Source organism: Lepisosteus platostomus, chromosome 9 (assembly GCF_059453375.1).
Source record: "Lepisosteus platostomus isolate fLepPlt1 chromosome 9, fLepPlt1.hap1, whole genome shotgun sequence".
Lineage (NCBI taxonomy): Eukaryota > Metazoa > Chordata > Actinopteri > Semionotiformes > Lepisosteidae > Lepisosteus > Lepisosteus platostomus.
The window spans coordinates 50,478,273-50,496,404 of NC_142619.1; the positions used below are offsets into that span (position 1 = coordinate 50,478,273).

An 18,132-nucleotide genomic window follows, 5' to 3' on the forward strand; every position below is an offset into this window, starting at 1 on the left:
TTGACACACGTTACCCACAGCCATTACAAAACTGCCACTTCTGTCTTTTTCAGCCAGATTTGCTTATCTGGCTGATTATGTGTTAAGAGATGAATAGCCCAACGAAATGTTATATTGTACAGCAAGGAAGGTAAAGGGAAATTTCGAAAATGGCGTAATGCCGCGTGCTTCTGAAAAACAGTGATCTGCTTGACTCTTAAGCCTTAATATAAAGGCATGTGTTCTTTTGTAGAGCTTGCCAGATGACACATCAGGGTGTGGGAAGCATGGAGAGGGGTACCAGCTGGAAGTCACAACCACCATGCAGCGCCTGGACTTGTTCTTCGGGCAGTTCAGCAACGTCCTGCTGACCTCCATCGCAGTGTTCACCCGGGGGGAGTTCACCGTAGCCAATCTGGGGACTTCTGAGGGCCGAGTTATTCAGGTAAGTCCAGATTGGTGTTTCACTGTTGCCTCAACTCCCAAAATGAATTCTTAAACTGAGCAATACATTTAAATTTCAGAATTTCAAACTCGTCTTCATGCATATATCATATACCACTGAATTGTTTTTCATTATACTATACAAACATAATTTCTGAGAAATAATAATAATAATCTTAATTTTAAAGTGCCTTATCGAAACCCAAGGACACTGTATATGGTGATAAAGAAAAAGACAAAAAGGCACAGTAAAAAAACAAAACTAGAACTTACAGTCTAAGAACTGTCTCTCGTACAGTCAGAGGATGCGCATTCCATAACAACGGAGATGCGACAGAAGAATCCCGGTCACGAAAAGTCTGAGATTTAGTCCTAGGAACTAAAAGGACCAGCTTAATCTGACCAGAGCCCACGAGAGGGAGTGTAAACACGAAGGAGTTCAGAGATGAATGATGGAGCCAGATTTCTTAGAGCCTTAAAACCAGTAACAAGATCTTCCATTGAATATGGTCTGAATTCAGGAAGATGTGTGGCAGATTATTTAAAAAGTAATTGCCTTCTTTTTTAGTGTAAGTTTGCCAATAGTTAGTTGAGGTTTTTTTTAGTTTTACTGTTGACCATTGCTGGAGAAAGAGCTAAGAAAATCCTAACAGTAGATCTAAAATGAACAACTGCATACTGTGAATACAATTTTCAGGACTTTCTGTTATACCCTTTGAAGCAATATGTACAGGCTCTTTAGGAAGCTGAAAATGATGTTGTAACAGTTTAGAACTGGTTTTTCAGGAGTCTGACAAACAAATAAAAGTAAATAATGACAAAAGTCATCAGATTAGACTTTCCACAAGAGATAAAACTGGCAGTTCATATTGCTTTGAAGGAACAATAATGAAAGTAGCCCTACTAGGTTAGATTAATGAGAGACTTCAAACCAGACCCTTTTAAAACCAGCACTCAAGGAGAATGTGCAGTTTCCCTTTTTATTGTTATATGTAAATTAACAGGATATTGTTGGTTTTCATTCATGTAAGAATCCTTGATTCTTGAAGGAATAAACATACACAGGTGCAAAGTGAAGCTGAGAAAACTTTGTACTTCCTGTTTGCCCAGTAGACTCTTTGACCAGCTCACAGGATGTTTTTTTAACAACATTCATCTAAAATGAATTTCAGTATACTAGATTATTTATGCTTGCCCTCTTAATTCAGATAATGAGAGGTTACAGAAACAAAATTCTATTAGTTTGCCCTGTAGCTTAAATTTCTTGCCTGTTAAATTTGACAGTGGCCTCTCTGTCAGAAGGTATTTCTCCATACATTGCCTTAGAATGAAAAAATCTTGGAGACAGATAAAGATCAAATTTTGATTTTCGTGTGTGTCCACATTTGGAAAGGTATTCCAAATTCAGTGTTCTTTTCACCCATATTTTATAAATAATAGCAGAAACGAGTAAAATTGTCGACCACAAAAATGGAACAGCTGCAAGGAAGTGGAATTAAAAATTAATGCAGTGTTAATAGTTAGTGTGAGACTTCGATGACAAGTTTTCATATTGCATGTTACAGAACATGAGCAGCTGTTGCTGTTTTCCCATTGTTTCAGGCAGATTTTGGGAAGCTGAACTGCTGCAGCTGTTGTGAAGAGTAGTGAGCTGTCCACTGGAGAGAGAGAATTTAACCTTGAATATTGTGAGAATGCTAGGAACTGTTTTGAGTCCAGATACAGTGCGATTTATTTCCCTTTTGTTAGAAAGAAAAAAGCATTTGGAACAGGACTGATTGTGAAATTCTCTTGTGTGATGCCAATTCAGCCAAAGGAAATATTTTCCTTTAGAAGAGTCTTTTTAAGGTTACAATAAGTGTAATACAGTACTTGCTGTGCAATTCACAGTGTGATCATTCACAATGACACATTTGTACTAGTTGGGAGCTGGAGATGTGGAGCAAACATCTCTGCTTGAAAGAATTATTCTCAACACCTATAGTTTTCAATTATGCTAAAAGCTGTGGGGTAAACATACTTTATTTACAGTTACTAAAAATAAAATATTCTTTTATCAAGAATTAAAGTATTTTCCACTGAAATGTTCACTTTGTTGTATATCCGTTGTTCCCCTTTTGTACTGAATCTTAATTTCATGCATTTTCACATTTTAGATACAACAGCAGAGGAATTATTTAAATACAATAAAGTTAAGCCAACTGAAATGGAATTCAGAATTCCAGTGGTATTATTCCTGCAGGCACAATAGCTTTTTTATGATGTAGTTTATCTCTGCCTGGAGGCCTTCTCAGATTTTGTTTTGGCAAATGCGATTGTAGAAATATGCAGGCATTCTTTTACATTAGCAAGAGGAGACAAGGATGTGTTTTCTTTGTCAGTCTGGGGTCAAATCACACAGAACAGTGAATTACTGAGCAAAATGTGGAGAGATGAGCACAGTGCTTTCTCCTTTAGAAGATGGTTGACCACTTATATGCTTCAGTGGTTTCTGCATTGTAACCAACCTTGACCGTGTTAATACATGAGACTTTTTTCAAATACCTCTATTATTACAGCTTTGAAGAGGCTATTTTTTAGAACGGCCAAGCTCAGCAGGATTCAAGTATACCATTGCAGCAAACAGTAATAGTAAACCTTACATGAAAAACGTAGAAGGCTATAAGGCTCAGACATCTCTCAACATGTTTGGAAATTATATTGTGAAACACCACTGCCCACAGTAAATCAAAAATGCTCTCTTGCAATTCTTGTACATATCAAGTTGATATCACTAACACAAACTAATAAAAGTATACTCTCCATACAGGGGGACAAATTCCAAAATTTTAACCTGTAATAAGAAATTGTGTAGATGATGTTGAGTATTTAATAGTGAACTGTATGTCTTAGATGGGCCTTTCAGGGACAAACTTAAGAGGCATTTATTTGATTTTACCTTCTGCACTAAAATTAATCCATACGCATCTATTTTTTAACTGCTTTATTCAATTCAGGGTCATGGGGTAGCTGGCGCCTATCCTGGTAAGAGGCTCAGACTCTAAAGGCACCTATATGGAGTGTAACCTTGAACTTTTTGCTGTGATGAAATGTACACCATTAATTCTTGCCTTTTCTAGTGCCAACCAAATATACTGACATTAAAATAATAAAACATTTAGAGCCACTTATACCCGAAGAAGGCTCCACAGCCAAAACGTTGTGTTTTCTTTCTTCTCTTTTCAGCATGGAATAAACCTATTACTTGTTCATTTAGAGCCAATTCTGTCTTTACAGTGTAGAATACTTAGGAATTACAATTGCCTGGATATATGTAGCAATTCCCATCAGAAGAATCGCAAAGCATGTTACGTCCCATCCTGCAGTGTATGTATGAAATGACACACTCCCATCCATCACTGTAGTAAAGCACTCACCTGGGTGATGCACACCGACACCCCCACAGTACAGTTGATTATCGGATGGAGAAATGAATAATTAGAATTAACAGGCAGTTTCTCAGGTGGCCAGATTATGCGAGCGCCGAGTGAAATTGAACTAGGATGCTTAAATTAACCATCCTCACTCTTAGTGAACCTTTACATCCATGGGTTCTATAATGACCAAGGAGTCAGGACCTCAGTTTAGTGTCGCAGTTAAAGGACTATGTATCTGAAGCACAGTTGTCCTTGCTACAGTGTGATGGACTGAAGAGTGTCTCCTACTGGTCCACCAACACCAACTGCAGCAGTAATCTGGTTGAGATCCCAAGAGGTTTAGGTCCCAGTACTGACTGGGCTCAGCTTTGCTTCGCTTCTGAATGTTGAGCCTTGTGTAATTGTAACAAACTCTTTTTCATCCCCAAAGAACAGTGTTGTTCTACAGAATTGGATTTGGGAACTATTGAAATTCGAGGCAAAGAAAATCCCGCTTTAACCTTACATGGGAAGACCACAAAAGTAATAGAAAGAATCAACTGTTATCTAGTTCTCAGTTGTGCGAAACTTGTAAAACCAGTGCTGACTTGTAATTTTAAAGTTTCGGTCGTCGATTTTTGTCTTTTTGTTGTCGATTAAAGAATAAGTATAATTTACAAACATCTGTCGGTTTTATTCACTTTCTACAATCATGAAAAGACCCAAACCAATGAAGGCTTAAGGACTCAAGATTCATATAGTCTTCAGCGTTAACTAGCACATTACACCAAGTTTAATTGTTTCTGTTTTATTTTTGGTATTTTTAGGTTGTGATTTCCCGTTCAGGACAAAGAACTCCTCACGTAAATTTCCAGTTGGACACTTTGCCAGTTTCTCCTGAAGTGGCCGTGGTATCGGCTGAAAAACCGGATGGCTTTTCATTGTTGATCACAGGAAACAAGGTGAATAGCTTGGATAAGCTTAGATACATTTCTAAAATTATTTTCTTTTAAAAGTATTCTTCCAAAAAGGTAATTAGTTGTAAAAATAGGTGTTATATTAAAGCAGTGTTTCCTAGAACTAGTTCAGGAGTACTTGTGTGTATCTTGTGTCTTCATCCCAACTGAGCTGTTTCTGTAATAATCTTCTTGAACACTTTATTATATTATTTATTATTATATTATTTTAGCAATTACCACTAAACCTTTGCCAGAAGAAGGGTTTCAGAATTCCCCTCACTTAAGTTTACTGATTCAGAGGGAAATTTAATCAGTAGACCTGTATAGCACTCTGAATGCTTGTAATCTTGAGTGTTTGAGAGTTGATCCCACTTATTTCTGTACATAATTAAACCAATTAAAGGTTGGTTGGAAGGTTGATCGCACTGGTTTGTAGTCTAAGATAAGGATCATTGTAAGGCAAAGTATTTTCCAAAAAACTACAAACTCCTTGCCTGATGTAATTCCTTATCATTGTCAGATTTGTACTGCAGTTCAGTGATTTAATACTGCATTTGCAAATTGTCCCATACAGAATGTGTGATGGTTCAGAGTAAGAGTTTTTAAGAAAAAGCTTTTCAACAGTCATATGCAGTATCCTTGCATATGACTGTTACAGTGTATTTTTAAATGTATCATTTAGAAATTATATAAAGGCTTAATGCATTTCCCATAACTTTCCAAATATATGTTTTCTTCCGAGGTGGTAAAAATCCAAGTTTGAGCTACATCCAACACTTTTTTAAACTGCGGTTCTTTAGTCACGCAGTACATACCACGGTACGTCTTAGACCGTACTGCTACACTCAATAATTTCCGTCAATTTCCGTCAGCCGTTTTATTTTTTCGATTTTTGTAACAGATTTTCTCCTGTTTACATTCATGAAATCAAATTGGATTCAAATAACAAAATGACTGTAATAAAAATGTCATTGACTTTAGAAGGTTGAGTAAAAAAAAGTCATACTAAAGGTATTTCCCATATTTCATTGGCTAGTAAATTTAGAAATATTTTTTAGATATTTCGGAAATCACATGGAAATAATCTGAATTGGGGAGTATTTGATGATAACCACGGGATTATTTTTCTAATTTCTCCTGAAAAACAGAAGGTAATTCCTTAGAGTTGTCTTGCTAAGGCAATTCTCATTTCTAAGAGTACCCATATATTTTTATGGAGAATCAGAGAAAATTATCATCAAATATAATTTTCAACTCCACGGGGTACGGTTGTTGTAATATTATTAAGGGTTGTTTACCATTGATGTTGTTAATGGTACATGTTACATACTTATTTTCAATGACCCACTGAACATGTGTTGTTTTTTCTAGTTTTTCTGATTCTACTGTAACTCTAGTGGGAAGGAAGTCAAGTCTTGATCGTGTTTTTAATTCTCTTACTACCATTAGACATGCTTTGATTTTTTTTCTTGTTTGCAAGTTAGATTGTCTTAAAATGTTTCAGAATATCTTGTCTCAGCAATGTTTTAAGCAAGTATTGAGGATTCTTTGAAGTTTTAGATGAAATAGCCAAGTGCAATCGAACATGCTAAACATGTTTTGTAAGGTTGTGAATGTCCACTATCCTCATTGTAAAGAAATTTTTTTACAACTTACAAGCACCTTTCGTATTTTGAATTTTACCTTATCTTGCTAAGCAAAATTAACCTCCAATACCTTGTGAAAAAAGATTTAATCATTTTATGATTGACAAAAATTGACATGTTGTCAAATTGTTCCATTACACTGTTTAGTGTTATTTCTAGTTCTTTGCTTTCAATAAAACAACAATTTTAATTACTTTATTTCATATACAACTCAATATGCTTTACTAATCATGAAATCAAACTATGAGAGAGTCTCCATATATAAACATGCAAAATAGTTCATGGTATAACGCGGCACATATTGTGGTACATGCATGTGTACCACGGTATACTTCAGTACATTTTCCAGAGGCGGTACCCAACCCTATAATTCAGTTCAGGGTCACGGGGGAGCCAGCGCCTATCCCGGCATGCAACGGGCACACAAAGCAGGGTACACGCTGGCCGGGACTGTTTCAACTTCATTTGTAACTCATTCCCTTTTCTTCCAGATCACAAAGGTTCCATTGTGGGGACCAGGATGTGATCATTTCTTGTCCTGCAGCTCATGCCTGTTGGCCCCTGTGTTCATGAGCTGCGGATGGTGCCAGGACCGCTGCTCCAGAGCACACCAGTGCAGCCCTGGCCTCTGGACTCAGGAAACCTGCCCCCCAGCTATCTCTAAGGTCGCAGCTCACTCCCCACGTTACATGTGTTTTTCATCCCTTACTTTGAAAGACTGGTGCCACCCTTCATCTTATCATGAACTACAGCAGAACGTGATATAATTACAAAAATGACCATATCGATCAACACAGCGAATATTTCATTTTGTTACGTTAGCAGCTGTTTATCTTGAAAAAGCCTTACTCATGAAAGCCTCGGTCACTTCATTGCAATCCTGTGAAGGCAGGGGGACAGTAAACACACCAGAAGAATAGGAGCAGAAAGGTACAATGACCTTGACTTTCAGGAAGCAATATTCCTTTTGTGAAGCAATTCAACAGCCAGTCTCCGTGGGTGGTATACGAAACACAAGATAGACCTTTATGAGCTACTGAGAGTTTCCTCCGTAGGAGACGCAAATACTTGACCTGCCACTCCTTTATTGAGGAAAAAAAAATCCAAAGCCTTTCAAGCCGCAAATGAGGCGAGATAATTTGAATATTTAGTACTGCTGAGTAAAAGAGCTAACCTTGTCAGCTTGGCTTGTTTGGTGGTACTGCAGAGTCTATAAGGACACCCCGTGATGTGAAAGGAAGCTTTAATAGGAACTGAACCAAATAAGCTGCTGGGAAACCGCTTTAATGGAATGTTTGCATCATCATTTACGCAAATGGTGTGCATCATAGCAAATTAAGTTACAAAAATTGCAGACAAAAACTCTGGTGAATTAAGATTACAAACACAAATATAACCAATTTAAGTGCTCAGTTTTCAAACTACTTTGTTTGATGTTTTTTTTTTTAGATATCTCCACTCAGTGCACCCTTAGGAGGTGGAACAAAGTTAACGATCTGTGGAAGAGATTTTGGTTTCAATAAAAGTGAAAAGTTTGATTCAAGAAAAATCGCTATTGATGTAGGTGGCTCTCCATGTAAACTGGATACAAGAGGCAGCAACAGTAATAAGTAAGTTCCTATGAAATCAAGTTGTGTTTTGTGTCCCACAATTATAACTGTTTTCTTTCCTATGAGAGATGGTCATAAAGGTTGAAACGATTTGCTGAATGTTTGCCACTAGATAATGCTGAACCTTAAAATGGAAGGCCAAACAACTAAGACTGTTTTTTTTTCATGCAAAATGTCTGTTTGCTGAAGGGTCTTCTGTGCCAAAATGTATTGTTGTGTCTGATAACTGCAAACCTCCGATATTTTCAATTTTTTTAATTCACTATTCCTGTGTTGCATTACTTGGTGGTCATTTTTGCCCTACAAATAAATTACATTTAGCAAATTCAACCTTAAATTTGTTTATATAGCCTGGGCATATAAAAAATAAATATGTATAGTGCTGCTGTGATTAACACATCTGCATATATAAAGCTAACAAATTCTTTGCACTTTTATATTGTCCGAATTGCTTTGTGCTTCTTTGTAGGTTGGTGTGTTCACTGGGGGAGGTGAAGAGCAAACGTAATAATGTTGACATTGAAGTGCACAGTGGGAATCATGCAGCTAAAGTAAAAGGATTTTCTTATGTGGTAAGAATGACCTCTCTTACAAAATGTTACTATAAATGTTTTTTTTTAAATGTTATTTAATCCGATGTTCTGTTGCTCTGCTCTTAGAATCCAGTTATAAATGAAATCTTTCCTGTGTCTGGGCCTAAATCTGGAGGAACGATATTAAGCTTAAAAGGAGCATTCTTAGACAGTGGAAACGCCAGACAAATTACTGTTGGAAATTCGGTGTGCGTATTGGAAAGGTGAGAAATTACTTAATTACTCCTTTGTGTTGTCAGAGTAGTTACTTTAATCATTTGATCTCAATGAAATATTGTCATTAAAATGTGATTGCAGAGACTTTGTGAGAGTGTATGCAACTCAGCTTCATGATCTGATAGAACAGTGTACAATGTAGGGCAATGATCCACAGGCTATGTGAAAGGGTAAATGAATAAAACTCTAAATGGTTTTCGATTTGCTCACAGCCTTATTTTTACGATGATCATCATTTGGGCCTTAGCAGTTAAAATAATTACAACGTAATTTTTGGTAGATAATCTTAAAATTGATTGACACTCCACAACTGAATACAGGTTTTCTTTTTTGCTCAGTGTGTCAGAAACTTTGTTGAAATGTAAGACTCCACCTCAGACTGCACCTTCACAATTTCCTGTGAAATTGAAGATTGACTCTACTCTCCTTGAAGCTCCTTCGTACACCTACAATGAAGATCCTTTCATATCCAACATTCAGCCATCAAGGTCCTTTATCAGGTGAGTTAGGTCAATCATTCCAAGACAAAGATGCAGAACTCGAACGTGTCACAGGAGAAAGTGAAGAATTGAGTCTGCTGGAATCTGCATCACTCATCTTGCATATTATTGTCTTGCTAGATTACACTTTCTTGATTCTTTATTTAACCCTTCATCAAGGAACCCCCAAAGTCTGGACCAGAGCTTTTTGCAGGAATGAGAGCACATGTAGGAAAAAGATATTTGACGCTTTGCATGTTTAAAACACTTTATCAGAGCCCTTGTGGATATTCTCAGAGCTCAGGGATTGTTAGGTTTTGCAGTTAATAAAACAGAGCCGAAGCAGTGTCTTCTGATGCCCATTTGTAACAGGAGGTTTCTTTATTTGCACACAGTGGAGGAAGTACAGTTTCTGCACATGGAGTCTATTTGCACTCTGCTCACTCCCTGCGAATGGTTATTGTGCCACCACAAGAGGGAAAGGAATTTCAAGTGGTGAGTGTGTTGGTTAAAGATTTGCTAGTGTGAAATACCTGCAGCGCTCTGTCACGCCAGTATCTGCAGGTATTATACCAATAACAAATGCCTGAATTGTACAAAAAATGCAGGGGGCCTCCCGAGCAGCTCAACCAGTCACCTGTTCACCTGACCTCAGATTGAGCCTGGGTCACGTGACTGGCCTACTGTGCCTGGGATTCCTCCGGTAGTGTGCCCAATTTCGTGGGTGCCACTGAGGATACGGTAGGTCTCTCTCGGCTCTGAGAGACTCATTGACTGCTGTGGCTCCCTGGGAGCTTGCAGGCATGTATTTTCATGTACCTCTCTGTCAGTTGGCACTGGACCATTGGTCGAGGGCAGCGACGTGTTCTTAATTTGCACCAGGACTCGCTGGAGCTCTGGCACGTCTTGATTTGTGACTGTCCGCACTCCGAGCACCTCCTGGAGGCAATAAAAAATGGTTACTCATGGGTTATATATGCAAACTGTGGAGGTGTGCTCTGCTCTGGCTCTGCTGGGATTGGATCACAGGCATTCTGCTCCATTCCCTAGATAGCCTCAAACTCCACTGCTCCCAAAGGTCCTCTGCCACGGCAAAATTCGACACCGTCTCAGTCTCATGCAAGCGACATCATTTCCATAATAAGATGAGATAAGATCACTTTATTGGCCATATACAATTTCCTGTATTAAGAATTTGCCTTTTCGTGTACCCCAACTTGCTCTCCATGAGACACACAGACAGGAAGAGAAGCTGGGGGTCAGAGCACAGGGTCAGCTATTTATACAGCACCCCTGGAACAGCTGGGGCTAAGGGCCTTGCTCATGGGCCCAACGGAGTAGGATTCCCCTGCCGGCCGCGGGATACGAACCGGCAACTTTCCAGCCACAGGCGCTGATCCTGAACCACAGAGCCACCACACCGCCCCCAAGTGTTTGGTGATGGAAGGCAGCTATGCTCGCCACTATACCACCAACTCACACTGTTCAATGTGCAACATGTTCAATGACTATTGCATTAAAATGACTAATTAAGTGTTTTAATTTTCCTTGTTATTATGTTATCGAATACGGTGGCTTGAAAATGTGATGAAAGTGCGTTGCCTTTATGTTCTAGTTCCTGTCACAGTTAAGTGCCCCGGCACCTTGTGATTTACAAACTCAGTACTGGCTGTGGTGCCTCTAACATACAAAGGTTAAGTGGTTCAAAGGAGGGTGATTGGAGGAGTCTGTGTACACTTCCTTGTTCTCCCCTGTGTGTGGTCACAAGGTTCATAGCCATGAGCGAGGTTTGGAACCTACACAGCTGCCAGGCAGTTTGGATCCAGTATTCTTAGTTTTTTTTAAGGGTCATTTATTTATTTTAAATAAACAACCAATGCTTATGCAAGGCCATATCTTTCTTAGGATTTAGCAACATGTATTCTCAGTCCCGTAAAACTGGCATGCCAGCTTCCCTGAGCTCCTCAGGGCACATTTCTAATTTAAATTTTAACTTTCAAAAGAAGCTTCGCCCAAAACACACTTCACTTTTTCCATGGATTCTGTGACATACAGGACTTAGCTGCAGCACTAACAAGAAACACAGAGTGGTTTGGCCCTTGGGCTACAGTCTTCATCTGGCAAGAATCCTTCGAAGGAGGGATGGGTTTGAGTAATTGGAGATGTAAAGAAGGTGTAATTATGTTGTGGTCCACCTGGTTAGAGAATCAATTCAAAGGTATAAAGAAACAAGGGTACATTTTTAGAAAATATAGTCAAAGTCTACCATTCTGCTGCCTTCAAATATTTCATCATAAAATGTTCCTTATCATTTATTAATTTAAAGTGCAACGTAAATTAAATTAATAAATATTCTTTGTCAATAAGACTGGAACTCTTTCAATAAATAAATGAGGGCAGAAAGGAAATGCAGACCACACTGTGGTGTGACATTTACGCATCAAAGCTGTTATGCCTTAAATTCTTTATAGGAAGAAATTGTAGTTCAGCTCAGAGAAGTTTCACAGACCATAAGCCTATTAAATTAATGTCTAGTAAAATACTTCTGAGGGGGAATTGTCTGCCACAGTCAGTAGGCATATAGATTATATAAACGTTTTGCCGCTTTAAATACGACACTGCGACTAAATCATTTAAAAATAAATCTCCATTCATCTGACAAGTAGCTTTAACACAACTGTCATCTAAAAAGAAAACATCTATTCTTTTATCAATCTAGGAGCCTACTTACTCACAGGGAAAAAAATGGTGGGACCTTGAGTCATGAATAATCTCGTTATCCTCAGTGCTACTGAGAGGACAATGTATTCATTTTTACTGTGAGCATGTATTCATTGGCAGACATTTCTAGTGAGATTCAGAGAGAATATTTTTTTTCCTTCTTTTTGTTCAATTCTGTATTGTCTGATTCTAAGCTGCTTGAGATCATAAAGAACTGGCTATTGACTGGACAGTGTGCTCAATTTAATTTGTTGTAAGTGCACCAGTCATGTGGTCATTTTTAAGATAAGATAAAATATGAGTTTCAAATAATGTTTCTAAGTGATATTTGTGAAGAACAGAAATTACATTTTATTTCTGTTTTTCCGTTAGAGATGGCAGAAAATGAAAGCCAGCTACTTCGGAATTTATATTTCCTTGAAAGGCATTGTGTGTCCATTTTTTTTTGTTGTTGTGTAGAAGATGTGTATCTTGAAAAATCTTAGAATTCAGGCGATGACAAGCGATCATATGCCTTGAGAAAGCTCAAGGGAACTTCACTTTGGGAAATTGTAGCGTACGACTGCTGAGATTCTAAATATGCTGATTGTGAGGATCTTAATTGTAAAATTGGAGAGTCTGTTCCTGTGGCAATCTTAGTCTGTACCCACAGTTGGATCCTTTCTTTTTGTGGAGGGATGTGGTGAGGGCTGCTTTAGGGAGCCATTTACAGTTATTGATAATAGAACACCTGAAGATGTGTTGTATAAGTTTGTTGCCGTTGTATATCTTTTTATCCTTGGATTTTCAACATTTTCCTGTGGGGAAACATCAATTAAAGTGAATGTGTTAAAACATTTTTATGTCTAGACCGATCTGAAAGTTTTAACTGAGTATTTTGTTTTGGTTTCTGGTGGAATTGGCTACAAAATGTAATACTGAACTATTAATATACAGTATGTTATTTCTTCTTATATCAAGCTTCAACCGATCACTTTTGCAGAACATTTAGTATACAGATGCAGCCATCAAGAATGCGTGAGGTGTCAGTTGTTATACCGCAACAGGGTCTTTGTAGAGGCACCAGACCCTCACAAATAGCCAAACTTGTAAATAACCAAGTCCACCCCTACACTGTCGCATAATGTGCTACAGTATATAGTATATATGGTTAAAAGACATATGTAATAATTAAAGCACTAATACATTGTCTCTTTTACATGTAAATTAGCTCAAGAACTTTCACATGCTAGTCTAATAGTTGTGAGTTTCTTTCACAGTACCTTGATATCTGCAATTGTTGCTTGATTTTTGAGGGCCTTTTTGATGGATATTTATATTAATTTGTGGCATTTGTTTTTTAATTAAACATAGTTTAAAAAGCCGATATAAACACATTTTTAGTGCCAATATCCCTGTTTAATGATATTTATATTAATAAAAGGATATCTTTATTCAACCTGATGGTAGCAATTGACTTTTTCTTTTATTTAGCAGTTTTGTTTGTTTATAAAGATACATTTTTAAAATATTGGATAAGTTTAACAGTGTAGTGCTGTTGTAAAAACTACTACTTTTGAAAAGCAACGTTAACTTTAAGGTCCTCCTACTCATAGCTAAAGCCCTGAATGGTATATACTTATTGCATGAGTATAGTCTATCCCCGATTCAGGCCTTTTTACTCTGCAGAAAACCAGGAGAAAGGACATTACAGATTTTTTTGTGTATCGTATATTTTTATGTACAGCTTGACGATGTAGTTCACTGCTAAAATTAGGCTCTGCAGCTTTGTGTCACATCTTAGTGCTTTTTTAAAGACCTGTCAGTGACATTTGTTCTTCTTTGTATAGTTATTATTGTTCAGGTCAACAATCTTTTCATTCTCAAAAGATCAACAGATTTTTTCTTACTCTAAAGTGAAGGACATATCCATATACATTCTGGTGTTTTTAGTTATATTAATACCATGGTTGGAGGAGCAGCTTCAGGAGAACATTTAGCACTTGTTTGAACCTGATGAAAGTTGTATTATTCAGTTATCTTCTGCTAAACTGCTCTGAACCTGCTCACTTCAGTTAAGTTAGAACATAACCCGTATGAATGCATAACATCTTAACTACATGTGCATGGTTACAAACAGCAGAGAGGGGGGTAATGTGAAAAAGTGTGTATAAATAGAAAGTGCTTCTTTAAAATTCAAGCCTTTTCCATTGTCTAGGCATGCACACAAGGTGAAGACAAGCATGTAATCTACTGCACAACCCCCTCTCTGAAAGACCTGAAGCTTCTGCCTCCTGTGGTGACAAAGGTCTCTTTCATCTTCGATGGTTTTGCCACAAGACAGTTTGACTTACTGTACGTGGAAGATCCGAAATTTGAAGAATTCGAGAAACCGAAAATTACTTCAAGAGGCAACAAAAACATTTTGGAGATAAAAGTAAGTCATTATATCATGTTGCTTGTACGGTATTAGCATTTCAGTGTTAATTACATAATACTTTTAAAATAGTTCAGGTGGATAGCTGCATCAGCATGTGTAGGCTGCAAAGGAACAAGGAATGGGTTTATTCCATGCCGAAAAGAGAAGAAAGAAAACACAACGTTTCGGCCGTGGAGCCTTCACACCTGAAGAAGTCTCCACAGCTGAAATGTGTTTTCTTTCTTCTCTTTTCGACAAGGAATAAAACTATTACTTATACTTTTAAAATGAAATAAAGACTATTGCCTTCTCAAATATAGAACGTTTTTTTGTACTGATAAATGCTGTTTTTTGAAGGCTGACAATGTAATTGTTGTATGGTTACTTATCTTGCACATTTCTTTGTAAAGGAAAAGTACCTCTTAAAAAGAGGACAAAAGGAATTTTATAGCAATCTAACCAACAGCAGCTGTGCATTGAGAGCAAGTGTATAAAATATCAGACAGGGCTTACATTTCCAAGCTCAGACTAGTGCCCAACAATGTCTCAGCCTTCTTAAGCCAAAGATTGCCTTTATATTACTCTAGAGGACAGGCCCGTTTGCTGTGCTGATAAGGCTCATTTAAAACAGCTCACAGGGGTCATAGAAACATTCTATCATGTCATGTACTTTATCTTGAGCATATTACACTTTCTGGTAAATGTTGAAATTGATAGTTATGTTTGTCTGAACATTTCAGCCTTACTTATTTATTTATTTTGTATCACACTTCAAAGGGGGTAAAATCTAAATGCTTTTTTCTTTCTTATTTACAAATGCATAGATTGTGAACTGTTATGTTAGCAGCCCAGGCTTCTTTGCTGAAAACAAGAGAGTGAAAATGTTGAAAAATCACTTTTGTACAGTATAAAAATCAATTACACAACTAATGCTTGCTTACTTCTGTGCTGAGAATAAATCCAGTACACAGAGACCTTGATATGCCTTAATAAATATTTGGTTTAGTGCTATTTGACTTTAGTGTTCTGTACATAGTTCTGCACTTAAAGGTCAGCGTGTTTTTACATGTTCAAGTTCCATTTGGTACATAGTGTTAGAAAACAGGTGCAGTCTAGAATTGTGTGTCTAATTTAAAAACATTTGACTGTTATGCATGGAATGTGATCCAGACTTATTGACCATGGTGCATTTAATCATTGTTATCACACACTTTTACAGTGTTGAATTTCAGATTTTGCCGTCACTAAACAGTTACTATGCATTATCCTGTAGTCATGTGTTCTTCTTCTGTTAAAAGAACAGGACACTTTAAAAAAAAAGAAAAAACTGGAAGGATAAAAGGCTTCACGGTGGCTGCCTTATTAGCAAAACTTTATTTTCAGATCATTTTCTCTGAAATGGAAGCACTACCAATTCCCTCTTTTTTGAGAACAGATTTTTAGGTTAGCCTTTTCTCATTCTTAGGTACCCCAACTGGACAAAGTGGCTGTGCAAGGTGAAGTACTTAAAGTGAGCAACAGGAGCTGTGAGAATATCCATCTGGTGGGAAACACAATAGTGTGCACAGTTCCCATGGAGCTCCAGGCAGGCAACAATGAACTTGAAGTGGAGGTAAGAACCTCTCCTCACTAGTTCGCAACTTGTCAGATTTCCAGAATAACGGAATCAATGGCCCATTGTTAATTCAGAGTTTTATGTGCATTTTTTTTTCCTTCATTAATATTGGTGTTACAATATACAAAAAAGGCCCTTTATTATTACAGATGCTGACCAAATATATTGTGGTTAAAATACTGATGATGAACTTGCTGTATTGAGTTGTTTAGACTGCAATTTGGAAAACCAAAGCACAAGAATGTATCGCTTTTTTAATGATCTACAATTATTTGTTTTACCCCCCCCAACTTGGAATAGCAATAGCAATAGTATTTTTTTGTGTACATCTCGGCTTAAAAAACCCATGACCGCACACGGGGAAGAAGGAGAAAGCGTAGCCAAGGCTTCTCCAACCGATGCCCTTTCACACTGCTTGTTTTTTAGCATATCACCGGCACCACAGCTCTGTACTTAAGTTTCGGGTGATGATTTGAATGTACAACAGCACTGCAAGCCGAAAAGAGCTGGGGAGGCCGCAGGTGCTTTTCAAGAGCCAAGAGAGCCCAGCCAAAATAATCCCACCATGCCCTTGGCTGCATTCAACCAATTGAAAGCTGCCACTGGGAGAATCCTGGTCACAGTTGGCTAGTGACATGAGCCAACTTCAAATTTCTGATTCCAAACTCCTCTCACACAAGCGTCTTTACCAGTTGAGCCCCGTGGGAGGCCAATTTAACACTATAATTCTGTCATTTGAATATGTTTTCAGCCTTATCAAAGACTGGCGAGGCTTGTCGGGTTCTGAGTTAAGAGCTTGTTGTGGAGTGCATGCCTTCATTAAGCAACCTGAAACAGTCCTAGGAAATCCTTTAAAAGGGGCAGTTTAGTTCACAGTTGCACCTGCTGCAGAGTGATGCTAAGTACCCTCACCTTAAACATAAAACACTTATGTGCCACCAGGGTCAATTTTCTAGCAGGCAACAGCCTCTATGCTAGGCATAAATTCTAACCAGCCAGACCTTCTGACATTAGCTCTATTGGTAATCTGTTCAGATCTTAACAAGGTTTTCTTTTATATGAGATAACGTATTACAATATATTTTATCGAATCTTATCTTTGTTGTGCATTCTGCTTCATGGCGAATATAATTCAGGCATCAGTGTCACTTTAGGGATTGAACTGACAGTAGATTCAATTTGCTGTGAAGAATTTCATTTTCCAGGTTTTATGTGCACATAACCCCTTACCTTCAGAGATCTGCTTCTGTAACATGTCATGATGGGGGGGAAAACACTTCTTTCTTTAAATGCAACGTTTTTTCCTTAACTTCCGATTGAAGAGTTTTGTGTGTGTGTTTCCTGTATTTTTTTTATATTTAGTGGAAGCAAGCAATGTCATCTGTTGTCCTTGGGAAAGTAATGCTTGCCCAGGAGCAGGACTATACTGGGCTTATAGGAGGTGTGACTTCAGTAAGCATCCTGCTCCTTGTGGTGTTGGGTCTCTTCATGTGGATGAGGAAAAAGAAACATATTGAAGGTAAAATATGAGACTTTAGGACTTATCACCTGTTTTTAAATGTTTTTCTTGACATTGATATACAGTAGGTCCGTATATTATGGTAATATGGTAATATATGTAAATGAGCCATTATTTGCATCCTGGAGTTTATAACGTGTACTCAAAAAGTATATATACATAATACAATTATATACAAAATATATATATACAAAAATGCATACAATTAAAATAATCAGTGTAGAGTAAGACATTACAAATGTGACAAATTCTGTTGGTTCTGTATTTAAATCATTTTTAATATTTCTTTGCATATAATGTATACCGTCGTGTATGTGGTTGAAGGCAGTTACATATTTTTTAAATGTGTTCTCAATCATACTGTATTAGAAATGCCTTTAGAGGCTGATTCAACTTGAGTTAAATAATGTAGCCATATTTAAACAACGCTACAGTATGTTACACATGGAGGCTCTGAAGAGACGGATACTGTGATTAACTTCATCCTGACGTGTTAATGAAAGTGATGCATTTCAAATTGTTTTGTTTGAGTTTTGCATGTCCGGCATACTGTGGCAG

General features: G+C 37.6%; 1 protein-coding gene across 2 annotated transcripts in view; it reads left to right on the forward strand.

Moving 5' to 3' along the window:
• The window catches only part of met (MET proto-oncogene, receptor tyrosine kinase), a 45,766-nt gene that overhangs the window by 18,512 nt on the left and 9,122 nt on the right, over positions 1 to 18,132 (forward strand). For both annotated transcript variants that reach the window (XM_088645438.1, XM_088645439.1), the window contains exons 3-13: positions 233 to 424; positions 4,646 to 4,780; positions 6,915 to 7,088; positions 7,873 to 8,033; positions 8,503 to 8,605; positions 8,693 to 8,829; positions 9,181 to 9,342; positions 9,717 to 9,816; positions 14,240 to 14,458; positions 15,906 to 16,052; positions 17,418 to 17,574. In XM_088645438.1, the coding sequence (XP_088501564.1) occupies positions 233 to 424; positions 4,646 to 4,780; positions 6,915 to 7,088; positions 7,873 to 8,033; positions 8,503 to 8,605; positions 8,693 to 8,829; positions 9,181 to 9,342; positions 9,717 to 9,816; positions 14,240 to 14,458; positions 15,906 to 16,052; positions 17,418 to 17,574 (1,687 nt within the window). The remainder of the gene's footprint in view (positions 1 to 232; positions 425 to 4,645; positions 4,781 to 6,914; positions 7,089 to 7,872; positions 8,034 to 8,502; positions 8,606 to 8,692; positions 8,830 to 9,180; positions 9,343 to 9,716; positions 9,817 to 14,239; positions 14,459 to 15,905; positions 16,053 to 17,417; positions 17,575 to 18,132) is intronic.